General features: G+C 45.3%; 1 protein-coding gene across 2 annotated transcripts; it reads right to left on the reverse strand.

The window, feature by feature from the left end:
* Nucleotides 1–1,273: 1,273 nt before the first annotated feature.
* INCA1 (inhibitor of CDK, cyclin A1 interacting protein 1) lies at nt 1,274–20,181 on the reverse strand. 2 transcript variants are annotated; one of them, XM_080979993.1, is made up of 6 exons: nt 20,028–20,181; nt 13,870–13,974; nt 12,865–12,907; nt 7,372–7,583; nt 4,317–4,515; nt 1,274–2,229 (listed from the first exon to the last, which is right to left on the reverse strand). In XM_080979993.1, exons 1-6 carry the CDS (start codon nt 20,066–20,068, stop codon nt 2,077–2,079), a joined length of 753 nt encoding a protein of 250 aa, XP_080836119.1. In that variant the 5' UTR covers nt 20,069–20,181; the 3' UTR covers nt 1,274–2,076. The 2 variants fall into 2 exon arrangements, with proteins under 2 accessions (XP_080836119.1, XP_080836120.1); XM_080979994.1 differs by lacking the exon at nt 20,028–20,181 and adding an exon at nt 14,070–14,199.
* Nucleotides 20,182–21,630: the final 1,449 nt, after the last annotated feature.

Below are 21,630 nucleotides of genomic sequence, written 5' to 3' on the forward strand. Positions count from 1 at the left end.
AATAGAAAGTTAAAACAACTGAAACTCTACCTTTTAAATGTAACGGTACAGCATTTCCTTCCACATTAATGGTATTTCAACATTAACTTGCATCAATGCAACGCAAGAGATGCAGCCGAATACTGCAGTTTGGGTTGTGTTGGTTTTTTTTATGTCCTAGCACAGCTATACTACCCATGTATTAACTGTTATCAGTGAGCAGTTTGAAAAGCTTTGTACTCTAGAGCTATTGGCTGCCATAAAATAGTTCAGGTTTGGGAGTTTGGGTTAAAAACAATTTTTTAGCAAGATATTGTTGCCTGGTCTGTGGGTCACAGTACCCTTCTGAGATTAGAACAGTTTGTATGCAGTGAAAGCACCTGTGAATGGCCTCGTGCAAAAGCTAACATTTGAAATATCCTATAAAGAGATTCCCTGCATTTCAGAAACATTGCAGCCATACATTTAAAAGCCTGGTGGTGATTGTGTTCATAGGGTTTCCCCCCAAATAAAACATTTCCAGTGTTTTAAATTCCATCCCAAACCACTGAGGATACAGAGCTTTGGGGCACGGTTGGAGTGTTTGGACTCGACATTCCATATTATTGCTAATGATTGCAGAATGCTGTTTATCAACTCAGGCTGGCTTTTGAGGTGGCTGTGAAGCAGTTCTAAGCCCCTTATCGTGAGCTTCTTGGAATCAATTTGGCCCCAGACAGACAACAATTTACCCTCATGCAGAACAAGCAAAAATTCAATGAAACTTCTATCTCTTTTGCTCTAAGTCATCAAAAGGGGAACCTGGGAAACAGGGCTCCCCCCCTCGTCCTCCTCCTCCACCACCACCAGTTTGGTTTGCAGTGTGGCATTCTAGACACTTTGCAACAAAGACGTGGTCAGTCTCAGAAGCGTTTATAATTCACGTTGGAGGTGAGAAGGAAGTGATGTGAGAGAAGTGAGGCGTCAGAGAGGGACCCCTTTGGCATCACATTTGCTGGAATGGGAAGATGCAGCAAACTCCCCCAGGCAGATCTTGTCAAAGCAGAATAAGCATAACCCTGGCTCTTTTGTAAGAAGAAGGAGGGCACAATTTAAAACAAAAAAATTCCTTCCAGTAGCACCTTAAAGATCAACTAAGTTAGTTCTTGGTATGAGCTTTCGTTTTGCACACGAAAGCTCATACCAAGAACTAACTTAGTTGGTCTTTAAGGTGCTACTGGAAGGAATTTTTTTGTTTTGACTATGGCAGACCTATCTGTCTGCCTATCTATGGCTACCTATCTGTAACTGGCACAATTTAAGTTATCCTTCTCAATGGATACAAGAGGGGGCGGGGAATGGGGGACAGATGGCTCCTGCTGAAAGGCCAAGCAAGAAGTTGCCTATTTGGGGAAGAGGTGTGTGGGAAGGAAAGAGCCCCCAGATCAGCCAGGTACTTTGTATGAATTCCAGCCTCCCAGAATGGTCTTTTACCAGACCTGAGAGCTGCAGGTGAGAGAGGAAAAGATTCCAGACTAGTGGAAGCTGCCTGGTGGGGTTTTCGTTCTAGATAAACACGGCACAGCACACACCTACGCTATATGGGGAGGGAGGGAAGGAGGATGCAGAGCTAGATCCAAGCAAGGCCTCCTCTCTACTTCTTCTTCTGCATTACTATGGAAACACTCCTGATGTCTCCCATGGCAGTGGCTCCCCCTCTTTATTCCCCCGCCCCAGCCGACAGTGGAACATTTGCTGAGAGCAAACTCCCTCTAGACGTGTGTGTGTGTGTGTGTGTGTGTGTGTGTGTGAAGCAAATAAGGTCACAGAATTGTTGCTAAAATAAAATAAACTTCCAGAGAACTGGGGGGAGTTGCTATGGGTAGGAGTCAAACAGGGCAGGTCTTTTCGAGATATTATATACCCCCTCACTTTCTCCATCTCATTTCCCAGTTCCTGCCTGTTAATTCAGTATGCATGGATCAGCAGCAGCAGCCTGCCATCTCCCGCCCGCCCACGCAGGCTATTAGTGCTTTGAGAAAGGTTTTCCTTCACACACACACACACACACACACACACACACACACACGCAAGCTCTGGCTACATACGCCATCAGGGTCATTCCTCCGACTGCAGTTTGAATCCCCTGTAGAAGCAGCCTACTGAGGCTTGGTACCTGTTCTGTGTAGCCATCGTGTAGGAGATCACAGGGCTTTCTTCAGGGATCCTCAGCTGCTCTCTCACAGTGGGGTTCCACTCTGGATAAAGGACCTGTAAGGGAAGCTGGCTGTTACTCGGGCAGGTTTCTGCCCTTGCCTCATCATAAGCTGGATCAGGCCAGTGGCCCATCTAGTCTAGCATCTTGTCCTCACAGAGGCCAGCCAGGTGGCCCTGTGGGAAGTCAGCAAGCAGGACCCAATCACAAGAGCCCCTTCTCCCTTCCTGGGGTTTCCAGCAACTGCTGTTGAGAAGCATTGACTGCCTCAAACTGTGGAGGCAGAGCATAGTCATCATAGCATAGTAGCTACTTATGGTCCTCTCCTCCATCGCTCAGTGGAGTGGACTGGCCGTAGGTTGAAGACAGGCAAAATAAAAGTGTTACTTTGCACAGAATGAAGAGCAGATGTGTGGAATCTGTTGCCATGAGATGCAGCGGTGGCACTGAAAGGGGCCTGGACAAAATCTGGCTGCCCAGCCATCACAGCTGTCAACCACAATGGCTATATATGCAAATACAAGTTGATATGGTTGTGGGGAGGGACACAGGGGAGGGGCTGTAGTCTGCATCTCCCGCTTGCGGACTTCCCAGAGGCACCTGGCTGGCCACTCTGGGGAGCAGGATTCTGGGCTAGATGCATCTTTGGGTCTGATCCAGCAGATGTTCTTCTGGAATGGCAGGAAGTAGTTGCAAACCAACAACTCCTTTTAATTTAAACACCACAACTAGGTAAGTTTTCCATACCTCTTTTACTTCACAGTGGGAAATCAAATAACTGGCCTTTCCCAACAAATGTTGACTTCTTGCAGTGATACAAGCACAGGGGAAACTTGGCTGAATAAGGGAATTCAATGAACTTTAGACTCAGCAAGCATCACTCACTGGATGGTGCTAAGATTAATTCCCATCACCTGGCAACTGAAAGCGACAAATAGTCCTAGCAGGGGAATGATGGCTATCTGAAACCACCCACAGATTCTTCAGCCATCTCTCTCAGTTTATTTATTTTATTTATTGCATTTACCCCCCCCTTCTTCTTCAAGGAGCTCAAGGTGGCAGCGTACATGGTTCTCCACCACCTCATTTAATCCCCACAGCAACAACCCTGTGAGGTAGGTTAGGCTGAAGGCAGGGACTGGCCCAGGGTCACCCAGTGAGCTTCAAGGCCGAGTGGAGATTTGAACCCTGATCTCCCAGGTCCTAGTCAGGTATCTCTAACCACTGCACCATACTGGCTCAACCACGATGCAACTCTGGATGTCTCTAAACACCCACATGCCTTTTAATTCACCTAAAAGCATGGCAGAACAAAGGCTACCTTCCCCTCCAGGAGCAGGAATCTCTCTGCTCATCCATGAAAGGAATTTCTCCACTTTTTAACTTTGCTCGGGTGGCACTGTGGGTTAAACCACAGAGCCTAGGACTTGCTGATCAGAAGGTCGGCGGTTCAAATCCCCGTGATGGGGTGAGCTCCCGTTGCTCGGTCCCTGCTCCTGCCAACCTAGCAGTTCGAAAGCATGTCAAAGTGCAAGTAGATAAATAGGTACCGCTCCGGCGGGAAGGTAAACTGTGTTTCCATGCGCTGCTCTGGTTGGCCAGAAGCGGCTTAGTCATGCTGGCCACATGACCTGGAAGCTGTATACTGGCTCCCTTGGCCAGTAAAGCGAGATGAGCGCCGCAACCCCAGAGTCAGTCACAACTGGACCTAATGGTCAGGGGTCCCTTTACCTTTAGTATTCCTTCAGGCTCTAACTCAGGAACAGGGAACCTCAAGAGTTGGGCTGAATGCCCCCCAGCCTTTCCATCTGGTCCTTGGGGCTCTCCCTATGCCATGCCCCTCCCCAGGCCACACTTCCTCTCCCCAGCCACGCCCATCACTGGCTGTGCTCTGTGCCCTGCTTGAGTGCTTTTGCCTGACAAGACAGTGTCTTGGCCTGTGAGAATACATTTTGCTTGCCCTGGTGGAGAAACGGTGTGTGGGTCCATTCTGCCTCCTTGTGAGAGAAAGGATGCCGCAGGTGGTTCTGTTCCGATCATGAGAGAGGAGACCGAGAGGCAAGAGTCCCATTGCCACACCATCTTTCTGGTGTGGGGAGCAGCTTGCACCCTTGTTTTTCGTGGCTTTGTAATTCTAGCTTACCTGCGCCTTGCTGCATTCGCCGAAGACTGGGTGCTCTTCATAGAGCTGGAAAGATGGATTCAGGATGCTGAAGGGGCTCAGGGCATCTTCTTCTTCATCATCATCATGGCACGTTACTTTTGTGGGCGAGTCAGCAGTTCCTCCTGCTCCTTCGGAGAATGGCTGGGGGACAAGCCCACCCCATTTAGCCTTTTTCAGCCTTTAAACAGAAAACAGGTATTTGCAAAGGCTGGAATGCTGACATTTAAGGCTTTTCCAGATTGCATATTTATCTTTGTGTGCAATCATTCCCTCGGTTATTATTACTCAGCTGCTGCATGGGATCCAGGCAAGTTTCCTCAAGGGAGTACTTCTGTTACAGGAAAACATATTCCAAGCATTCAACATGAAATACTTCGCTCCTGGGAAAATGCAGTTTTCACCCCATCTCGGTGTTACCACGGCCATCAGGAATACAGTGTGTGCCGGTTTCACAGGAATTTTATATAAAATATTTATATGCCACCCTGCAATGGAGCTTCCAGGGTTGCTTACAAACACAAGATGAAATACATAGATAATATACAATAACCAAAGAGATTCTTACTGGTCAGAGCCCAGACGTAGCTAGGGACAAGCAACACAGTTCCTCTTTCTATAACCATACTGTGTCTAAAATTCTGTTTTTAAAACTTTAGTTTTTAAAACTTTAGAAGCTGAGTGCTTCCCCTCCCCCCGTCTAGCTTATGATAAGGTGAGAGTCCACAAAGGGTTCTTAAACCATATAATAAGAAAATCCTTATATAAAACATGGATTAAATATAGAGATCTGCTAGAACCTAAAATCCCTTGGTGGATCTCACTCATCAAAGTTGTGGGGGGTAAGAAGAAAAATATGAAGGGAAATTGGACAACATATAAAATGCTATTAAAGGGGGAAATAAACTGAGACTAAAGGATTTTGAGGAAATTCGTATATATCTGATAGATTGGCTCCGATATTTCCAACTTAATGAAAGATTAAGTGTAGACAAACAAAAAGGGTTTGCTGGAGAAATATAAAAACTAGAGGAAATCTAATCCAGCCTAAGGGAAAATATCTATCCCAGATGTATAACCTCCTCCTTGACTGGGAAGTTAAGGAGGAAGAGGTAAAATCAATTATGATCCGTTGGGCCCAGGACATCAGACATAATATATATGTGAATGAATGGGGAAGGCTGTGGAGAGAAGACATAAGGTTCACTGCATGTTATAATTTGAGAGAAAACATAATGAAAACGTAATGCTGAACCAATAGTATTTGACCCCGGCCAAACTGGCCAAGATGTACAAGAAAAGCTCCGAAGTTTGCTGGAGATGCAAAAAAGGGATTGGTACCTTTATGCACATGTGGTGGGATTGTGCGAAGATAAGAGAATTTTGGGACATACAATGAACTTAAAAAGATCTTTAAATTCTTGTTGTTGTTTTTTTTAAAAAAACCCGAGCCCTTTTTGTTAGGCATTATGTCCATCGATATACAAAAAAAACCACAGAACCCTCTTTATGTACATAACCACAGCGGCCAGGACTTTAATAGCAAAAAATTGGAAAGGTGATGTAATCCCCCACAGAAACTAATTGGCAAGCAAAGATGATAGAATATTCAGAACTTGCAAGGATGATTGGGAGAATAAGAGGAAATTCTAACCAGAAATTTAGTAAAGATTGGAGAATGTTCAAAGAATATCTTTAAAAGTACTGTAATAACACAACGTTCCTGACAGATTTGGATTGAATCTTGAAGTTTATGGAAATTATACAGTAATTTCCCCCCCTGATAATTAACTGAAAAGATTAATAAAAATGAAGTGCGTATAGACTAGTAAGGTATTACAAAGCACAATGAGGTGAATCAGAAGTTAATAGGGTATGTAATGTCAAATGAGGTGTTGTTAGTCAGTGTCTATGGTCTGTTTATGTTTTTTTTATGTTCTATGTAAATTGTATTGTAATAAATAATAAAAAATATATTTTAAAAAACAAAAACAAAACATGTCTCTCCTTTATCGGTCTCTACAGGCACAGCAGGTGTGGCAGCTTTCCTTTTGTTTGACTTCGCCTACAAAAGTGCACTCCTCTGTTGTCTCCTGAGACAGACAGGTGCCAACCAGCCCTGCACAGGTTTTGCAGTGCAACTGTGGCCCTTCCCAAGTTTGATTGTGCAATCCCCAGAGGTGTGTTCTCTACTTCTCTGCGGTCCAGACTAAAGCAAGAGTACCACAGAGAAGGTGTTGCCAGGCTTTCACGATTTTTGGGTGGGATTCAATCACATACTGGCAAATTCAGGTTGTGCCAATGTGGTGGTTTTGGTGTGCTTGTGCAGCAAAACCACTTCCTCTAAAGATCAGACTTTTTGCTATAAGGAAAATGATGAGGAAATGCAATGGAATTGTGGGATAATGCTCCCTTTGACACAACACTGGCAAAGAAAATGTGCACAGAGGAGGGCGGCCCAGTCTGGAAACTAAACCTTGTGAAGAATGGTTGAGGGAGTTGGGGATGTTTAGCCTGGAGAAGAGAAGACCGTGAGAGGATATGAATATCTGAATATCTAATATCTGAAGGGCTGTTGCATTGAAGAAGCAGTAAGCTTGTTTTCCAGAGGGTAGGAACCAATGGATTCAAATGACAAGAAAGGTAAACCTGAGGAATAATTTTCTGGTGGCAAGAGCTGTTCAGCAACAGAACTGACTCCCTCAGAAGCTGGCAGGCTCTCCATCATCAGAGATTTCTAAACAGAGGTTGGGTGGCCAAATGTCAAGAATTCTTTGCATTGCAGGGGGGTGGAATAGACAACCACTGGGGTCTCTTCCAACTCTACATTTCTATGACTTAATAGCCAAACTCATCAAATCCCTCTGTGTGAACAAATCAGGATGCATTATCATTTAACAGTTTGTCTGGAAGGGCCCTGGGACCCCAAGGGGACTCATAGAACCATGCTGAGCTACCACGTGATTCCCACCCCTAGCAGGTGACTGGGGTGTCAGAAGTTAACTTCCCATTCATGACAAAAGGTCTGTTTCCTTACTCGTCCATGCTGCTTTGCCGCCGCCTCAGCTCCTCCAGATGATAGCAAACAGACAAGGCTCTGACATTTTCAAGTCTTTTTCGTTTTGGCCCCTTTCTCTTCTTCCGGCACAGCTCCTTGGGCGATGGGAGTTTCTGTGTGGTTGAAATAATCTGCCAGGGGAAAGGGTCTCTTTCGCCCTCAGCAGGCCTTTGCACTACACAGCCAGATGTCTGAAGGGATAGAGAAAGCAAGAATTTGGCACTGGTTCATTAAATGACATTACTATTTTGTGGTGGTGGTGATGATGACGATCGCAGAGGCAGAAATGGCCAAAGCTGGAATGTGCCTCTTCAGTGGCAACTGGGCAGATTAATACTTCAGAGAACAAAGGGTATTCACAAGCATCTTTTTTTCTTGAAAATTTATTGCATCTACAACTTATATTTGATTTCTCTAAAATAAGTTTGCGCTGATTAGCCAATTAGTCACTCTAATCAATGAAAATCATTCCCATCAGCTAAGATGCAGCCTTTAATTAATTGTTCAGCAGATTTTCGCTATTTTTATTCCAAGTACTTATAAAAACTGCAGGTGGCTGGGTGCATCATTTTACAAAGAAGATAAGTATGCTTTATTTATCTCGGAAGACATTGTTTTTCGCACATGCACATTTGTGCAGATTTAAATCAGTTGATTAATGATCAGTCAATGACTACCTGGCTGATTAACAAAGTAGAATTTATTTAATCAAGTGGCAGTTCTAGTAATCTCACCTCAGAATGATATTGTGGAGCTGGGGAAGGTTCAGAAAGAGGCAACCAAGCTGATCAAGAGAATGGGGTAGCTCTCCTTTTCAGGAAAGGTTGCAACATTCAGGGACTTTTCAGTACAGTATGTAAATATGGTGAGTAAGGCAGGATATGATAGAGGTGTATACAATTATGCTTTGGTGTGTGTAGGAAGTGAGCAGAGAGCAGTTATTTTCCCTCTCCCATAATGCAAGAGCCCCACAGGGACCTCCAATGAAGCTGAATGTTGGGAGATTCAGAACAGACTAAAGCAACAGCTTCCTCTCAATTGTTGTTGTCATCGGCATCCATCTGTCTGGAGAGACAATGGAGTTCGCCTCCAGGGGTAAAGTCATGCGTCAGCAGCATTAAAGTAAACACCCCATCACCAATGGAAGCGAAAGCCTTGAAAAAGCTCAATATGGAGGTCAAATGGCCGAAATATTGGGAAATTTTGGAACAAGATGGAGATAGACTGAAATTGCAGAGTTTTGAAAAACTAAAAAGCAAAGTGCGAGACTGGCTTCATTATTTTCAGATAATGGAGGCATTTAAATTGGACAGGAAAATTGGCTTCCAGGTGGAAAAATCAAAATTAGAAACTGAACTGTTAGAACCCAAAACTAAGAATTTGTCAAGAATGTATAACTTGCTGCTGAAATGGAACACTCAGGATGAAACGGTGAAATCTGCTATGATTAAATGGGCACAAGACGTTGGACACAACATTATGTTCGCTGACTGGGAACAGTTATGGACCACAGGTATGAAATTTACGGCATGTAATGCCCTAAGAGAGAATATTATGAAAATGATATGCAGGTGGTACATAACCCCAGTCAAGCTTGCAAAAATTTATCATTTGCCCGATAATAAATGTTGGAAATGTAAAGAAACTGAAGGTACATTTTTTCACCTTTGGTGGACGTGCCCAAAGATTAAGGCTTTCTGGGAAATGATATATAATGAATTAAAAAAGGTATTTAAATATACCTTCCTGAAGAAACCAGAGGCCTTTCTCCTGGGCGTAGTCGGCCAAACGGTGTTAAAAAAGGATAGAACTTTCTTTATGTACGCAACAACAGCAGCAAGAATACTCATCGCAAAGTATTGGAAGACACAAGAGCTTCCCACACTGGAGGAATGGCAGATGAAACTGATGGACTATATGGAACTGGCGGAAATGACTGGCAGAATCCGTGACCAGGGAGAAGAGTCGGTGGAAGAAGATTGGAAGAAATTCAAAGATTATTTACAGAAATACTGCAAAATTAATGAATGTTAGAGCGATGTTGGATTGAAATTAAATGGTTTCTAGCTATACAGGCTTTAAAGTTATATATAGATTAAGATTAAGGATTAGGAATAATAAGGTTAAAAGAATGGAAAATTGGTTATTAGTAGATAAAAATTTAATGTTATATTATATTAAGATTAAGGATTGGGATTAAAAAAGAGGGAAAGGAATTGCTGGACAAATAAACTAAACTGGAATACAAAAGAGGGAGGTATGAGGAGGTCCAGAAAATAAGCAAATTCAAAAGTAGTAATGAAAAGATAGAATTGTTTTTAATTGTGTTTTTTTTCTCTTTTTATTTTATTTTTAATTTTGTATTCTGTATTGTGTATTTTTCTTTTTACTGTTAAATTCTCTTTTATTGATGTATTTCTTTTTATTTGAAACTTTAATAAATATCATTTAAAAAAAATATAAAGTGAACACCCCAGGGCACAAGTCTGGGCAGTGTGTCTGGAGGTCCTTGGCTGCCCAGATGACAAGACCTCCCTCTCGGCCTCACTGATGTGGTCCAAAGGAAAGCAGAACAAGACACTGGGCACCGGTTTGGCTGCAGGAGTTGCTAGAAGGAGGCGTACAAGGCACCATCCAACCATCTTAGGGACTCCACTCTGGATTTGTGTCAGGTTTACTCCTCAGCCTTTTTTCTCCTTAAAATTTCCCACGAGGCAGTGGAGGTTTAGGGTTAGAGTTTTCCTTTTCCAAGATGGGCTCCCTTCCCAGACGGACAAGCCCCACTTCCCTTCCCTCCACAGCACAGCCTTCTTGACCGTTGGACCCACTGTTGGATCCACCCAAGCCTGTCTTCGCATGCAGGGGAAGCCCCTAATTCACCAAGGGTTTGAGACCCACTGGCTACCCTCACCTGGTTTAGCCGGCCAGTCAAAGCTGTTTGCGGGGTGTGGCCGTTGTTGCCTGATGACAGCTTCCAGGTGAGAGCTGAGTGTAGGGTGGGGCCCAAAGGTGGACAAACGACCCCAGAAAAAGCATGACGTGTCCCCCACCAGAGAAAGTTAAACTATGGAACTTGCTGCCTCGAGATGTAGTAATCTACTTGGACAGCCCTCAAAATGATGTGTGAGAGATTTGTGAAGGATAAGGTGATCAGGTCTACTAGTCATGTGTACCACCTCCAATATCAGAACAGTCTGCCTCAGAGAATGCCTGTTGCTGGGCAACATGAGTGGGTGAATGCCACTGCGCTCTGCGGGGGACTGATGGAGTTCGCCCCCTTCTGTACAGTTGCCACCTGCCTGCTCCTTTCAGGAGGCCTCAATCAGCCCCCTCCAACTGGGCCTTTCAGAGGCAGTTCTGGACTGCCCTCAGATGGGCTTGCACTAGCCCATTGGGCAAGGAGAAGCCAGGGTGGTGCTAATGAGCCCGAGGAAAGGGAGGAGGGAGGAAGCGAGTTTACATTCCCTTCTGAATGGGAAAGAGGAGAGGAAACTGTCCCTGCAACGACAGTGCACCCACAGCAAAACTTTCTGGGGAGAACGTTCCCCAGAGGCTCACCTTAAAACCCTCAGGCAATCAATCAATATATATTGAGGACACAGACTGTTTGTGCCAAGGTTTTGTTTCCTGGTGTGAGACCCCAGTGCTTCATTCAGAAGCAAGTTTCCGGGGTGTGTGGAGGAAGGGGGGTTCTCCCTGCACCAGCTAACCTGCCAGCCCTCGACCTAATGAGCTCAGTTTCACTCAGCCAAGAGCATCCCTAATTAGCAACAGCCAGTGAGCTAAGTGTGGAGAAGTCATAACACTTGGAGATACAGCCGTGCATGTCGGAAGATAATTAATCCAAAGGAGCATAAGTGAGGAGACAGACCCAAGCTCCAAGAAATGCATCTCAATAAATATTTATGGCTGTGTTTATTTATTTGTGTGTGTGTGGTTTTTTTTTAAATATTCACCCACTTCTCTCCAAGAGAAAGTTTATTTAAGGGGCGGTGGTGGTGGTGAGTGGCAATCCAAGAAACCTGTTCTTATTGCCCATATGTACTTAGCCACAGCTAAGTACATATGACAGAAAATGGCAAAGGAACGTGGCACTGAAAATGTGCTTTGTCCTGGGGCTTTTGTTCTCAGGAGTGATTGCTTCCTACCTCCTCCTCCCAAGGAAATTGGAAGTGCAAAAGGCTGCCAGGAATGTCCCTCCCCTTCAATGAGAATAGGGTTTTTTTGGGGGGGGAAGCTACCATGATTTGAATTAGAATTGCAAAGCAATCAATCTTTTTTTTTTTAATGTTTGAGAGGTGGCAGTGCTGCTGTCACACACCCAAAACATGAGACATTGCCATACGTACCATTTTTGTGTTATTCCTGTAACTGTGGGGGGCAGCCAGGAATGTTGTTTGCAAGATGAATGTAAGAGGGAACAGGTTTCGGAGCGGAGAGGCAGACTGTGGTGAAGCAGCCTCTTAGCCAGCCTCATCGAACAGAGCAGGGGGTGAGGAGAATCTGTACTCTCTAAGGTGAGGAAATTGACATCACTGTCAGGAACTGACTCACAAGAAGAAGCAAGAGGAGGTCGCCTGTGGCCTTTTGGACAGGGAGGGCAAGACACCCTTGCCAGCCCCAGCCCTCCCTTCTAAACTGGTAGGGGAAAAGAGGGAATTGGGAACTTTATGCTTGGTCCACCTTTTCCAACCCAACATAAGAACATAAGAAAAGCCTGCTAGATCAGGCCAGAGAGTGCCCATTTAGTCCAGCATCCTGTTCTCACAATGGCCACCTAGATGCCTGAGGGAAACCTGCAAGCAGGATTAGAGCAACTCTCGCCTGCTCAGTTTCCAGCAACTGGTATCCGGAAGCATGGCTGCCTCCGACTGTGGGGGTAAAACACAACGATTGTGGCTAGGAGCCATCAATAGCCCTCTCTTCCTCCACGAATATGCCTCATCCTCTTTTAAAGCCATCCAGGTTGGTGGCCATCACTGCTTACTGTGGGAGGGCAAGTTCCCGTGCCTGTCTCCAGAATGCGCCTGAGCACATTGTGGGAAGATGGCATCGTCGCTGGCACAGCCCCTTTTGGTGGGTTATGGCTGTGTGTGCAGCCTGGTTCTCTGCATTTCCCCCTTCTCTCCTGGGCTGAGTGGGTATAAGATACGGCAGCTGTTCTGCTGGTGGAGCAGCAAGGTATCTCCACCCCCAGCGTAATTTGCGTGCAGGATTGCTCAGTGTGTCTGGAATGCTCCACGTAAAATTACCTTCCATCTTTTCTGCAGTGCACACACTCCCGCTGGAAAGGTTTCAGGTTCCACAGAGCAAATGAGGTTTGCAAAGGGAAGTACGCACACACACAGCTGAGCTCACTAATCAGGGCAAACTCTACTTGCATTTTCCTATTTTTACATGGGGCATTAGTTCCGCAGGAAAGAAGCAAATGATTTCAAAGGAAGCCTCATCTTGCCATCCATGAAAACTTACCAGCAGGGACGGTGCCTCGTTATATTCTTCCATCCAGCAGGAGCTGAAAGATAAATGTGCAACTAAGTACCACTGGCTTTTACTTCAAAATCCCTCTTATATATTACATTCATAACTTGGGGGCTGGGGGGGTGCAACTCCTTGGCAGCCAACAAGCACAGGAATGGGTTTACGCTATGTGCACAGAATCCAAATTTCACTAAACAGAGGCTGACTGTTCTGAAGAGGTACATTTGTATAATTTGTTTATTTTTTAATAAGTGCTTGGCTCCTGCTAACCACAGTGATGGTCAAGTAACTATGCAGAACACTAACTTTTTACTTATATTTTGCCCCGGGTTCCTTTCGGAGGAAGAGTGGGGCATAATTTGAACAAACAAATAAATAAAGCCTAGCTTCCTTGGCCCATCTCCAAATCACTCCAGCAGTCAATGCTCACATGTCTCTAGACATATATATTCATGCCAATAAAGACCAAATACTTGAGTGTTGATGCTGTGGTGGCCCCTCCATCCTATGTTCAGGTTGCATATATGTGTAAATAAAACCATATATCCCAAAGACACCACAGTCTCTGATGGCCTCCAATCCAAGGAAACCGAAACCTGGGTAAGTGCAGCAACCCCTGGAGTCTTATCGCCACTCAGAGATTGGAGTAGCATGTAACAGCACTATTAAATCCTGGCTGGTTTTTCAGACTATTGCAACTTTGATATTGCAGCTCAGTGGCTGCCCTGGCAAATGGATCAGAATTTTTGCAAAGGCATTTGCATGCGCTTTGCACATTCCTCTGCTCTCCTTGATGACTGAAGTAGCTGAATGTTTCAGGGGGGGGTAGCCCAAAGTGCAACGATATGCTGACATAAACAACATCCTTATTTTGCGTTGAGCTATGCACCAGCAGTGGTGGGGGCAATGGAGGGGAATTAGTAAAAAACAAAAAAGCTCTCCTGAAAGGATTGTGTCTGTATTTTGGACCATTATGCACAGTACTGTGTGTGTTACCCTGGTTGTTGGCTGAGACCATCCCAAATGTTGCTGTTTGAGCAGTCGGGGCTGGCAGCCTCTGCTTCTGCTTCTTGTTGGTATCTGCTGACCATCTTGGACTGTCTTGAAAAGGAGAAAGAGCAGATTATATCACACGTAAGCATAGACCAGCACAAACATTTCGTTGGCAATTCAAAGCATGGATTCCAACAACTTACCTGTTTGCTGCGTTTAGATTTCACCGAGTCATGACTATTATGACTTTGATGGGAACCCCTCCAAATCTGCATCCTTTTCTGCAGAGATGCATAAAGGTAAAGGTAAAGGGACCTCTGACCATTAGGTCTAGTCATGGCCGACTCTTGGGTTGCGGTGCTTATTTCGCTTTATTGGCCGAGGGAGCCGGCGTACAGCTTCCAGATCATGTGGCCAGCATGACTAAGCCGCTTCTGGCGAACCAGAGCAGCGCACGGAAACGCCGTTTACCTTCCCGCTGAAGCAGTACCTATTTATCTACTTGCACTTTGACATGCTTTCGAACTGCTAGGTTGGCAGGAGCAGGGACCGAACAACGGGAGCTCACCCCGTGGCGGGGATTTATAATAATAATAATAATAATAATTTATTATTTATACCCCGCCCATCTGGCTGGGTTTCCCCAGCCACTCTGGGCGGCTTCCAAAAGAATATTAAAATACTATGTTACATCAAACATTAAAAGCTTCCCTAAACAGGGCTGCCTTCAGATGTCTTCTAAAAGTCTGGTAGTTGTTGTTCTCTTTGACATCTGGTGGGAGGGCGTTCCACAGGGAGGGCGCCACTACCGAGAAGGCCCTCTGCCTGGTTCCCTGTAACTTGGCTTCTCGCAATGAGGGAACCGCCAGAAGGCCCTCGGTGCTGGACCTCAGTGTCCGGGTAGAACGATGGAGGTGGAGACGCTCCTTCAGGTATACTGGACCGAGGCCGTTTAGGGCTTTAAAGGTCAGCACCAACACTTTGAATTGTGCTCGGAAACGTACTGGGAGCCAATGTAGGTCTTTCAAGACCGGTGTTATATGGTCTTGGCGGCCGCTCCCAGTCACCAGTCTGGCTGCTGCATTCTGGATTGGTTGTAGTTTCCGGGTCACCTTCAAAGGTAGCCCCACGTAGAGCGCATTGCAGTAGTCCAAGCGGGAGATAACCAGAGCATGCACCACTCTGGCAAGGCAGTCCGCGGGCAGATAGGGTCTCAGCCTACGTACCAGATGGAGCTGGTACACAGCTGCCCTGGACACGGATTTAACCTGTGCCTCCATGGACAGCTGTGAGTCCAAAATGACTCCCAGGCTGCGCACCTGGTCCTTCAGGGGCACGGTTACCCCATTCAGGACCAGGGAATCCCCCACACCTGCCCGCCTCCTGTCCCCCAGAAACAGTACTTCTGTCTTGTCAGGATTCAATCTCAATCTGTTTGCCGCCATCCATCCTCCAACCGCCTCCAGACACTCACACAGGACTGTCACCGCCTTCACTGGTTCTGATTTGAAAGAAAGGTAGAGCTGGGTATCATCTGCATACTGATGAACACCCAGCCCAAACCCCCTGATGATCTCTCCCAGCGGCTGCATGTAGATGTTGAAAAGCATGGGGGAGAGGACAGAACCCTGAGGCACCCCACAAGTGAGAGCCCAGGGGTCTGAACACTCATCCCCCACCACCACTTTCTGAACACGGCCCAGGAGGAAGGAGCGGAACCACTGTATGACAGTGCCGCCAGCTCCCAGCCCCTCAAGACGGTCCAGAAGGATGTTATGGTCGATGGTATCAAACGCCGCTGAGAGATCCAGCAGAACTAGGAAACAGCTCTCACCTTTGTCCCTAGCCCGCCGGAGATCATCAACCAGATTTGAACTGCCGACCTTCTGATCGGCAAGTCCTAGGCTCTGTGGTTTAACCCACAGCACCACCCGCGTCCCACCGCAGAGATGCATAGCCAGGGGCATATCATTACTGTAAAAGGAACTTGAGAAAGGTTGTGTTGGCATCGCAGGGGCAGAAAACGCAAGTTCCTTTTGGAAAATATCAGCTCACCTTTCAGGTACAGCTAACGCAGGATGATGAGATAACCAAGTAGATCATATATATTTTCCATGCATCCTCACAACCTTTGAATGTACTAGCCTAGCGGCTTGTTAAGAGTTAACAACTAAATGCAAGGAGTGTTCCAGCCCAGCAGATCTTAGAATTATATACGAGGAAGACTTTGGAACATATTTATTCCTCAGAGGATGGGCCGTGTCTCATTGTTCCTCCATGCCTTGCCAATTTCCTACTTGCCCCCAGCACTCTTTGAAGTTAACAAATTAATATTTAATTTATGTGGGTTTATATAGAAGCTGCTTGTTTAATTGCTACTTACCCAACCTCTTTTTTTTTATTACAGCACTGGATGTTGATTAAAAAAAAGAAAGAAACTGAAACCATTTGCCCACAGACACTGAAATAGTTCATGATCAAACGGCTTCAGGGCTTCAGAGAGATATAGGTCCTCCTAGACCTCCTCCTAAACCTTTTTAGGCGAACGCCTCCCTGGTTCCATAAACTAACCTCCCATGTCCCAGACCCTATAAAAAGCATTATTCAGAAGAGCAGTTTGCACAACCCACCAAGGAAGGTAGTAACACAATGGAATTCAAAACAGTAATGATTAATTGAATAATTAATCCAAAATCCATTGGATGAACTTGATCCAGCGAAATTCCAGCGAAACCAGGTTTTCAAAGCCTGATAGCCATTTGCGACTCCAGCGTCCCTAGGGGGTGCTAGGATGCTTCCTACCACCCCCTAGGGAATCCCCCCCCAGGGGCAGTACCACCCTAGACCAGTGGTTTTCAAAGGGTGCGTTGCGCCACCCTGGTGTGGCAGGAGAGGGTGGAAAGTGTGGCAGGAAGATTCAAGGACTATCACAGAAACGTTTAAACATTTCAGTGTAGCATAGTAGCCAATTTTCATTCATTTATTTACAGAATGTGGATAGATACCTTTTCAAAACGAGAGCAAGAGCATCAAGTGATACTGCAAGCTGATACCTCTCATCAGGTTTGCATACATACTTAAAGTAGATATGTAAGAGGCTTGTTTATAATTATTTTTTGGGAATGATTCATGTTGTTACGTAGCTGCATTGGCTTATACTTCCTGGTTGTCCTGCAGTTGTGTTCTAAGCTATAAATCAAGCACTGCTAGGAGTTGTTTCTCCTTGTTTCCCACTGTATTTCTTATCAATAAAAAAAATTGGTGTGGAGCAAGCAAATGTTTATTCTGAAAGTGTGGCCCAGAGAAGAAGAAGAAAAGAGAACCACTGCCCTAGACCACCACTGAGGCAGCAGCACCCCATTTGATATGTTCTGAGCATAGGTTCCAACTCTCTGGGGCCCTGGGTGCCCAAGCACCCACAAAATTCCCCATGAAAGGGATGGGTACCCTCAAATTTCAAGGCCATGCATGCTGCATGGCACACATGGCTCCAGGCACCCATGGTCGTGGTGCCAAGCTGGCGCTTCTGGTTCTGAAGTACACCATGGTGGCTGGTAGGGGTGGTGCCCCATTTACCCTAGTAGACCAGCTGGAGGAGGAGACTCTTGAGAGTCCCATGGACTGCAAGAAGATCAAACCTCTCCATTCTGAAGGAAATCAGCCCTGAGTGCTCACTGGAAGGACAGATCCTGAAGCTGAGGCTCCAAGACTTTGGCCACCCCATGAGAAGAGAAGACTCCCTGGAAAAGACCCTGGTGTTGGGAAAGATGGAGGGCACAAGGAGAAGGGGACGACGGAGGACGAGATGGTGGGACAGTGTTCTTGAAGCTACCAGCATGAGTTTGACCAAAGTGCGGGTGCCAGTGGAAGACAGGAGGGCCTGGCATGCTCTGGTCCATGGGGTCATGAAGAGGCGGACACGACTAAACGACTCAACAACAACAACAGACCAGCCTCCACTGAGTAATATGTCACTGAAAAAGTCCCCTTCGCGAGCTGTGGATTTTTCTTTTCTTTTTAAAAGAAGCTTGGTATTCTATGCCTCCCTTCCCTTTCTTTCTTTGTCCTTTTGTTGCAGCCCTTGTGTCTTGCACCCAGCTTCCTCTTCTCAAGATTGTTAGGCTGTTCTTCTAGACACTGTTTAACATTCCTCCCCCCTTGCTTTTTAGCCAAATTATTCTACATTTCTACACTGCCTGATGTATGTAAAACAGACTGCAGATCTCAAGGCTGCGCAGAAGTAACGCTGAATTGAAAAATCCTCAGTAAGGAAACCATCTCAGAGAGCAAGACATTTCACAGATTTTTCCAGCATCTCAAAAACACAATGGCAACCTTTATACAAAATGAGAGGCTATTCTTAGCCTCCAGGAGAAAAATAGGGGTTATTGAGGATTATTCTGATTCCTGTAAATACCTCCACATCTCCCAATTCAGTTTCTCTCTGCCACCTGCTGGTAACTTTTGCCTGCGGCTTCTTATTTACACTTTCCCAAATTGCTGTTTTATCACTTCCACACCCTGCTAAATAAAGCTGCTGCAGCAGGACTTCCTGCAGATCTGGTGTGATGACCTCACTGGATAAAGTTTTAAAAGGCTAACTTCTCCCTCTTGCAGTCCTAACTTCATTATCTAACTCTTGCCTTGCCCAGTCATTCGCAGCCGTGAGTCAGCCCAGCCTACACTTGATGGGGTTGCCCTCCCACTGAAGGAGCAGCTTCACAGCTTGGGGTCCTTCTGGATCCACTCTGTCCCCTGGAGGCTCAGGTAGTAGCCTCAGGCCAGGGCTGCAAGCGCCTTTTACTAACTGCAGCTGGTTCAACAGCAATGGCCGTTCCTGGGCTGGGGAAGCCTTGACGCAGCAGATCATGTGTTGATTGCTTCAAGACTCTATGCGAGGCATACTTCACGCTTGATCCAGAAGCTGCAGTTGGTGCAGGATGCTGCAGCAGGGAGGGAGGGAGACCTTGATGCTAATCTAACACTTGTGCTCAGAGATCTGCACTGGCAGCCTATTTGCATCAGGGCCAAGTTCAAGGCGTTGCTGTTAGTATATAAAGCCCGTAACAACTTGGGACAAGCTTGCCTGTGAGATTGTCTGAACCTACGAGTGCCTAATTGGCAGAATTGGTGCTACTACAGGTGCCACACGATGCCTGTTCCACATTAGTAAGAACTTGACCCTTAAGTGTGGCAGCACCTGCACTTTGGAACTCCCTGCCTATTGAGATCAAGCAGGTGCCTTCACTGTACAGCATTCCTGTTGAGATAAGCCTACCTACCAGATATCTAGAAAGTTGACATAATTTTAACCTGCTTTGATTTTATAACTTTTGTATGTGTTAAAGTAGAGTTGAGGTTTTTTTATTGCTTTTGTTGTTTTATCTTTTGTAAACCGCTTTGAGATTTATTTATTTTTACAACCAACCAGTGCATCTTATGAAATAAATAAAATAAATAAATTCTGTTTTATGAAATAACTAAAATAAAGTTTGTGAAACAAAATAAAGAAATAAGTTCACATTCACATTCATTGAACAACGCTGTTTCAGACGCCTGCTAAAAACCATCCTTTGAAGTTGGTTTGCAAACTACAATTGGGACAAACTGTGGCTTGGTGTTACACCTGAAACTATGGTTTGGGGAGGGTTCTCTATCCTTGGAGACCACTGCTGAGAATAGTATTTGGGGATTTTCATCTCAGAGAGAGCAAGGGAAGTGGGAAAGTACCCAAACCAATCTGTGACCCTGCCTTTAGCTGGATCAGGCCAACGGCCCATCTAGTCCAGCATCCTGTTCTCACGGTGGATAGCAGGATGCACTTTGTGGGAAACCTGGAAGCAGGATCTGAGCACGAGAGCAACTCTCCCCTCCTGCGGCTTCCAGCAATTGGCCTCCAATTGTGGAGGCAGAACATAGCCATCCTGGCTAGAAGCCATTGCCTGCCCTCTCCTCCTCTATGGATTTGTCCAATCCTTTTTTAAAGCCATCCAAGTTGGTGCCCATTGCTGCCTCCCCAGGCAGTGAGTTCCATAGTTTAACAATGTGCACTACTTGAATGTCAATTTGTCAAAGCGCACACGACACATCGCACATGTCTTCTCCCTTTTCCTTTCCTTTTTTAAATGTACGTATCTCTGTGGCAAACGCAAGAAACCTACTTAACAAAGGGCATGAAAGAAGTGCTGCTCTCTCCTTCCATAGTGCGACCGGCTGGTTTAAAGCCTTGAGGATCCGCTCTTCCGTTCTCCTACGTCTGACTCGCAACGACACTTTCTGTCCTCTTGTCAGTTATCCTGGAAGGAATCGCAACCATCTGTGAGTCACACACGGAACACACAAAACCGGCATTTCATTCCTCTGTAATTTCCACCGTATACAGGGCTATTCCTTGGTGCACAACACAATAAGAGCTTGGCTGCAGGATGAGGCCAAAAAATTCATTTGGTCTAGCACCCTTTTCTCAGAACAGCCAAGCAGATACCCCAAAATGGAAGCCTGAGCACAAGAACCACTTGTGACTCCAAGTAACTGGGTCTCAGAGGAATGTGGCCTGTCTGGGACTTATGTTCACATGTGGTGGGGGTGCAAATATGTACAATTTCTTTTGGCAAAGGGTGTTTAAGGAGATAACAGAAACCACTGGGTTAAAGCTGACCGAAAGTCCAGAGGTAGCATTGTTATCGATTTACGATGGGGTGGAAGGTTCACAGGCTAGCAAGGACTTGCTCACAAATTTATTGACGGCTGCAGGAGTCATTACAGCTAGGAAGTGGAAGGGGCAAGGGGAATTTAAATGGAAGAATGATATAAAGAGGCGTGGGATTTAGCTATTAATAGCATGCACTATTAAGGTAAGACAGGGAATATGCAGGAGAAATGATTTTGAGGAGATATGGAAAGTATTTGTAGAATTTGTGCTGTTAAAGCGGAAAGGGGTCAAACCATCATAAGAGCTGTTGAAATTTTGGGAGGTTGGATAGTTACAATGGAATGGTCTCGTGGTGTGCGTGTGCACATTTTTATTTTTATTTGTTTATTATTTTTATTTGTAATAATAATAATAATAATAATAGAAAAAGAAAAGTGGCCTGTGACAATGGAGGCCACTAGTAGCCTTATTTATTAGCCATGAATTTGTCAGAACAGGTGGCCATCGCTACACTTTTTGGGAGCAGATTCTATCGTTTATATGCTACAAGACACAGTTTGGAAAGCTCTGCTATACACTGTGGGAAGCAGGGTATTATTATTATTATTATTATTATTTATATACCACCCTATACCCAGGGGTCTCAGGGCGGTTCACAGAATAAAATGGTTTTTGCGACCCAAATAACATAGCTACTACCCTGTACACAACGACAGCAGCACAGATATGGTATTCCTAGGATGGAAAGAAAGAGAGGTTCCAACAAAGGAAGATTGGCTTTTGAAAATGATGGAGTACGTGGAACTGGAAAGATTAACAGCAAAGACGAGAGACCAAAATGCCAAAGAAATCCTTGAGGACCAGAAACCTTTTATTGACTATTTAAAGAACTGTTAAAGCAAGATGAAAATGTCAGCAGGACTTGAAATATGAGCATCAGCGTGAATTATTAAGACAAATAGGTTAAATTGTATGTATTTAATAGTATAGGCGAAATATGCACCATTTTAGGGTAAATATGGAAACCGTGAAAGGGGAGGACAGGAAGTCAAACGATAAAGTAACTTATGGTTTATGTTAAAATGTGTAAAGCCCTTTTTTTGTTTGTGAAA

Source organism: Podarcis pityusensis, assembly GCF_964106645.2.
Source record: "Podarcis pityusensis genome assembly, chromosome: 13".
Lineage (NCBI taxonomy): Eukaryota > Metazoa > Chordata > Lepidosauria > Squamata > Lacertidae > Podarcis > Podarcis pityusensis.

Coding starts and splice junctions, on each gene's coding strand:
- INCA1 (XM_080979993.1), bottom strand. CDS start 20,068: ATGGAAGGAGAGAGCAGCACTTCTTTCATGCCCTTTGTTAA. Junction 12,908..13,869: donor GGTCTCAGCCAACAACCAGG/GTAACACACACA, acceptor TTTATCTTTCAG/CTCCTGCTGGATGGAAGAAT. Junction 7,584..12,864: donor ACGAGGCACCGTCCCTGCTG/GTAAGTTTTCAT, acceptor CTATCCCTTCAG/ACATCTGGCTGTGTAGTGCA.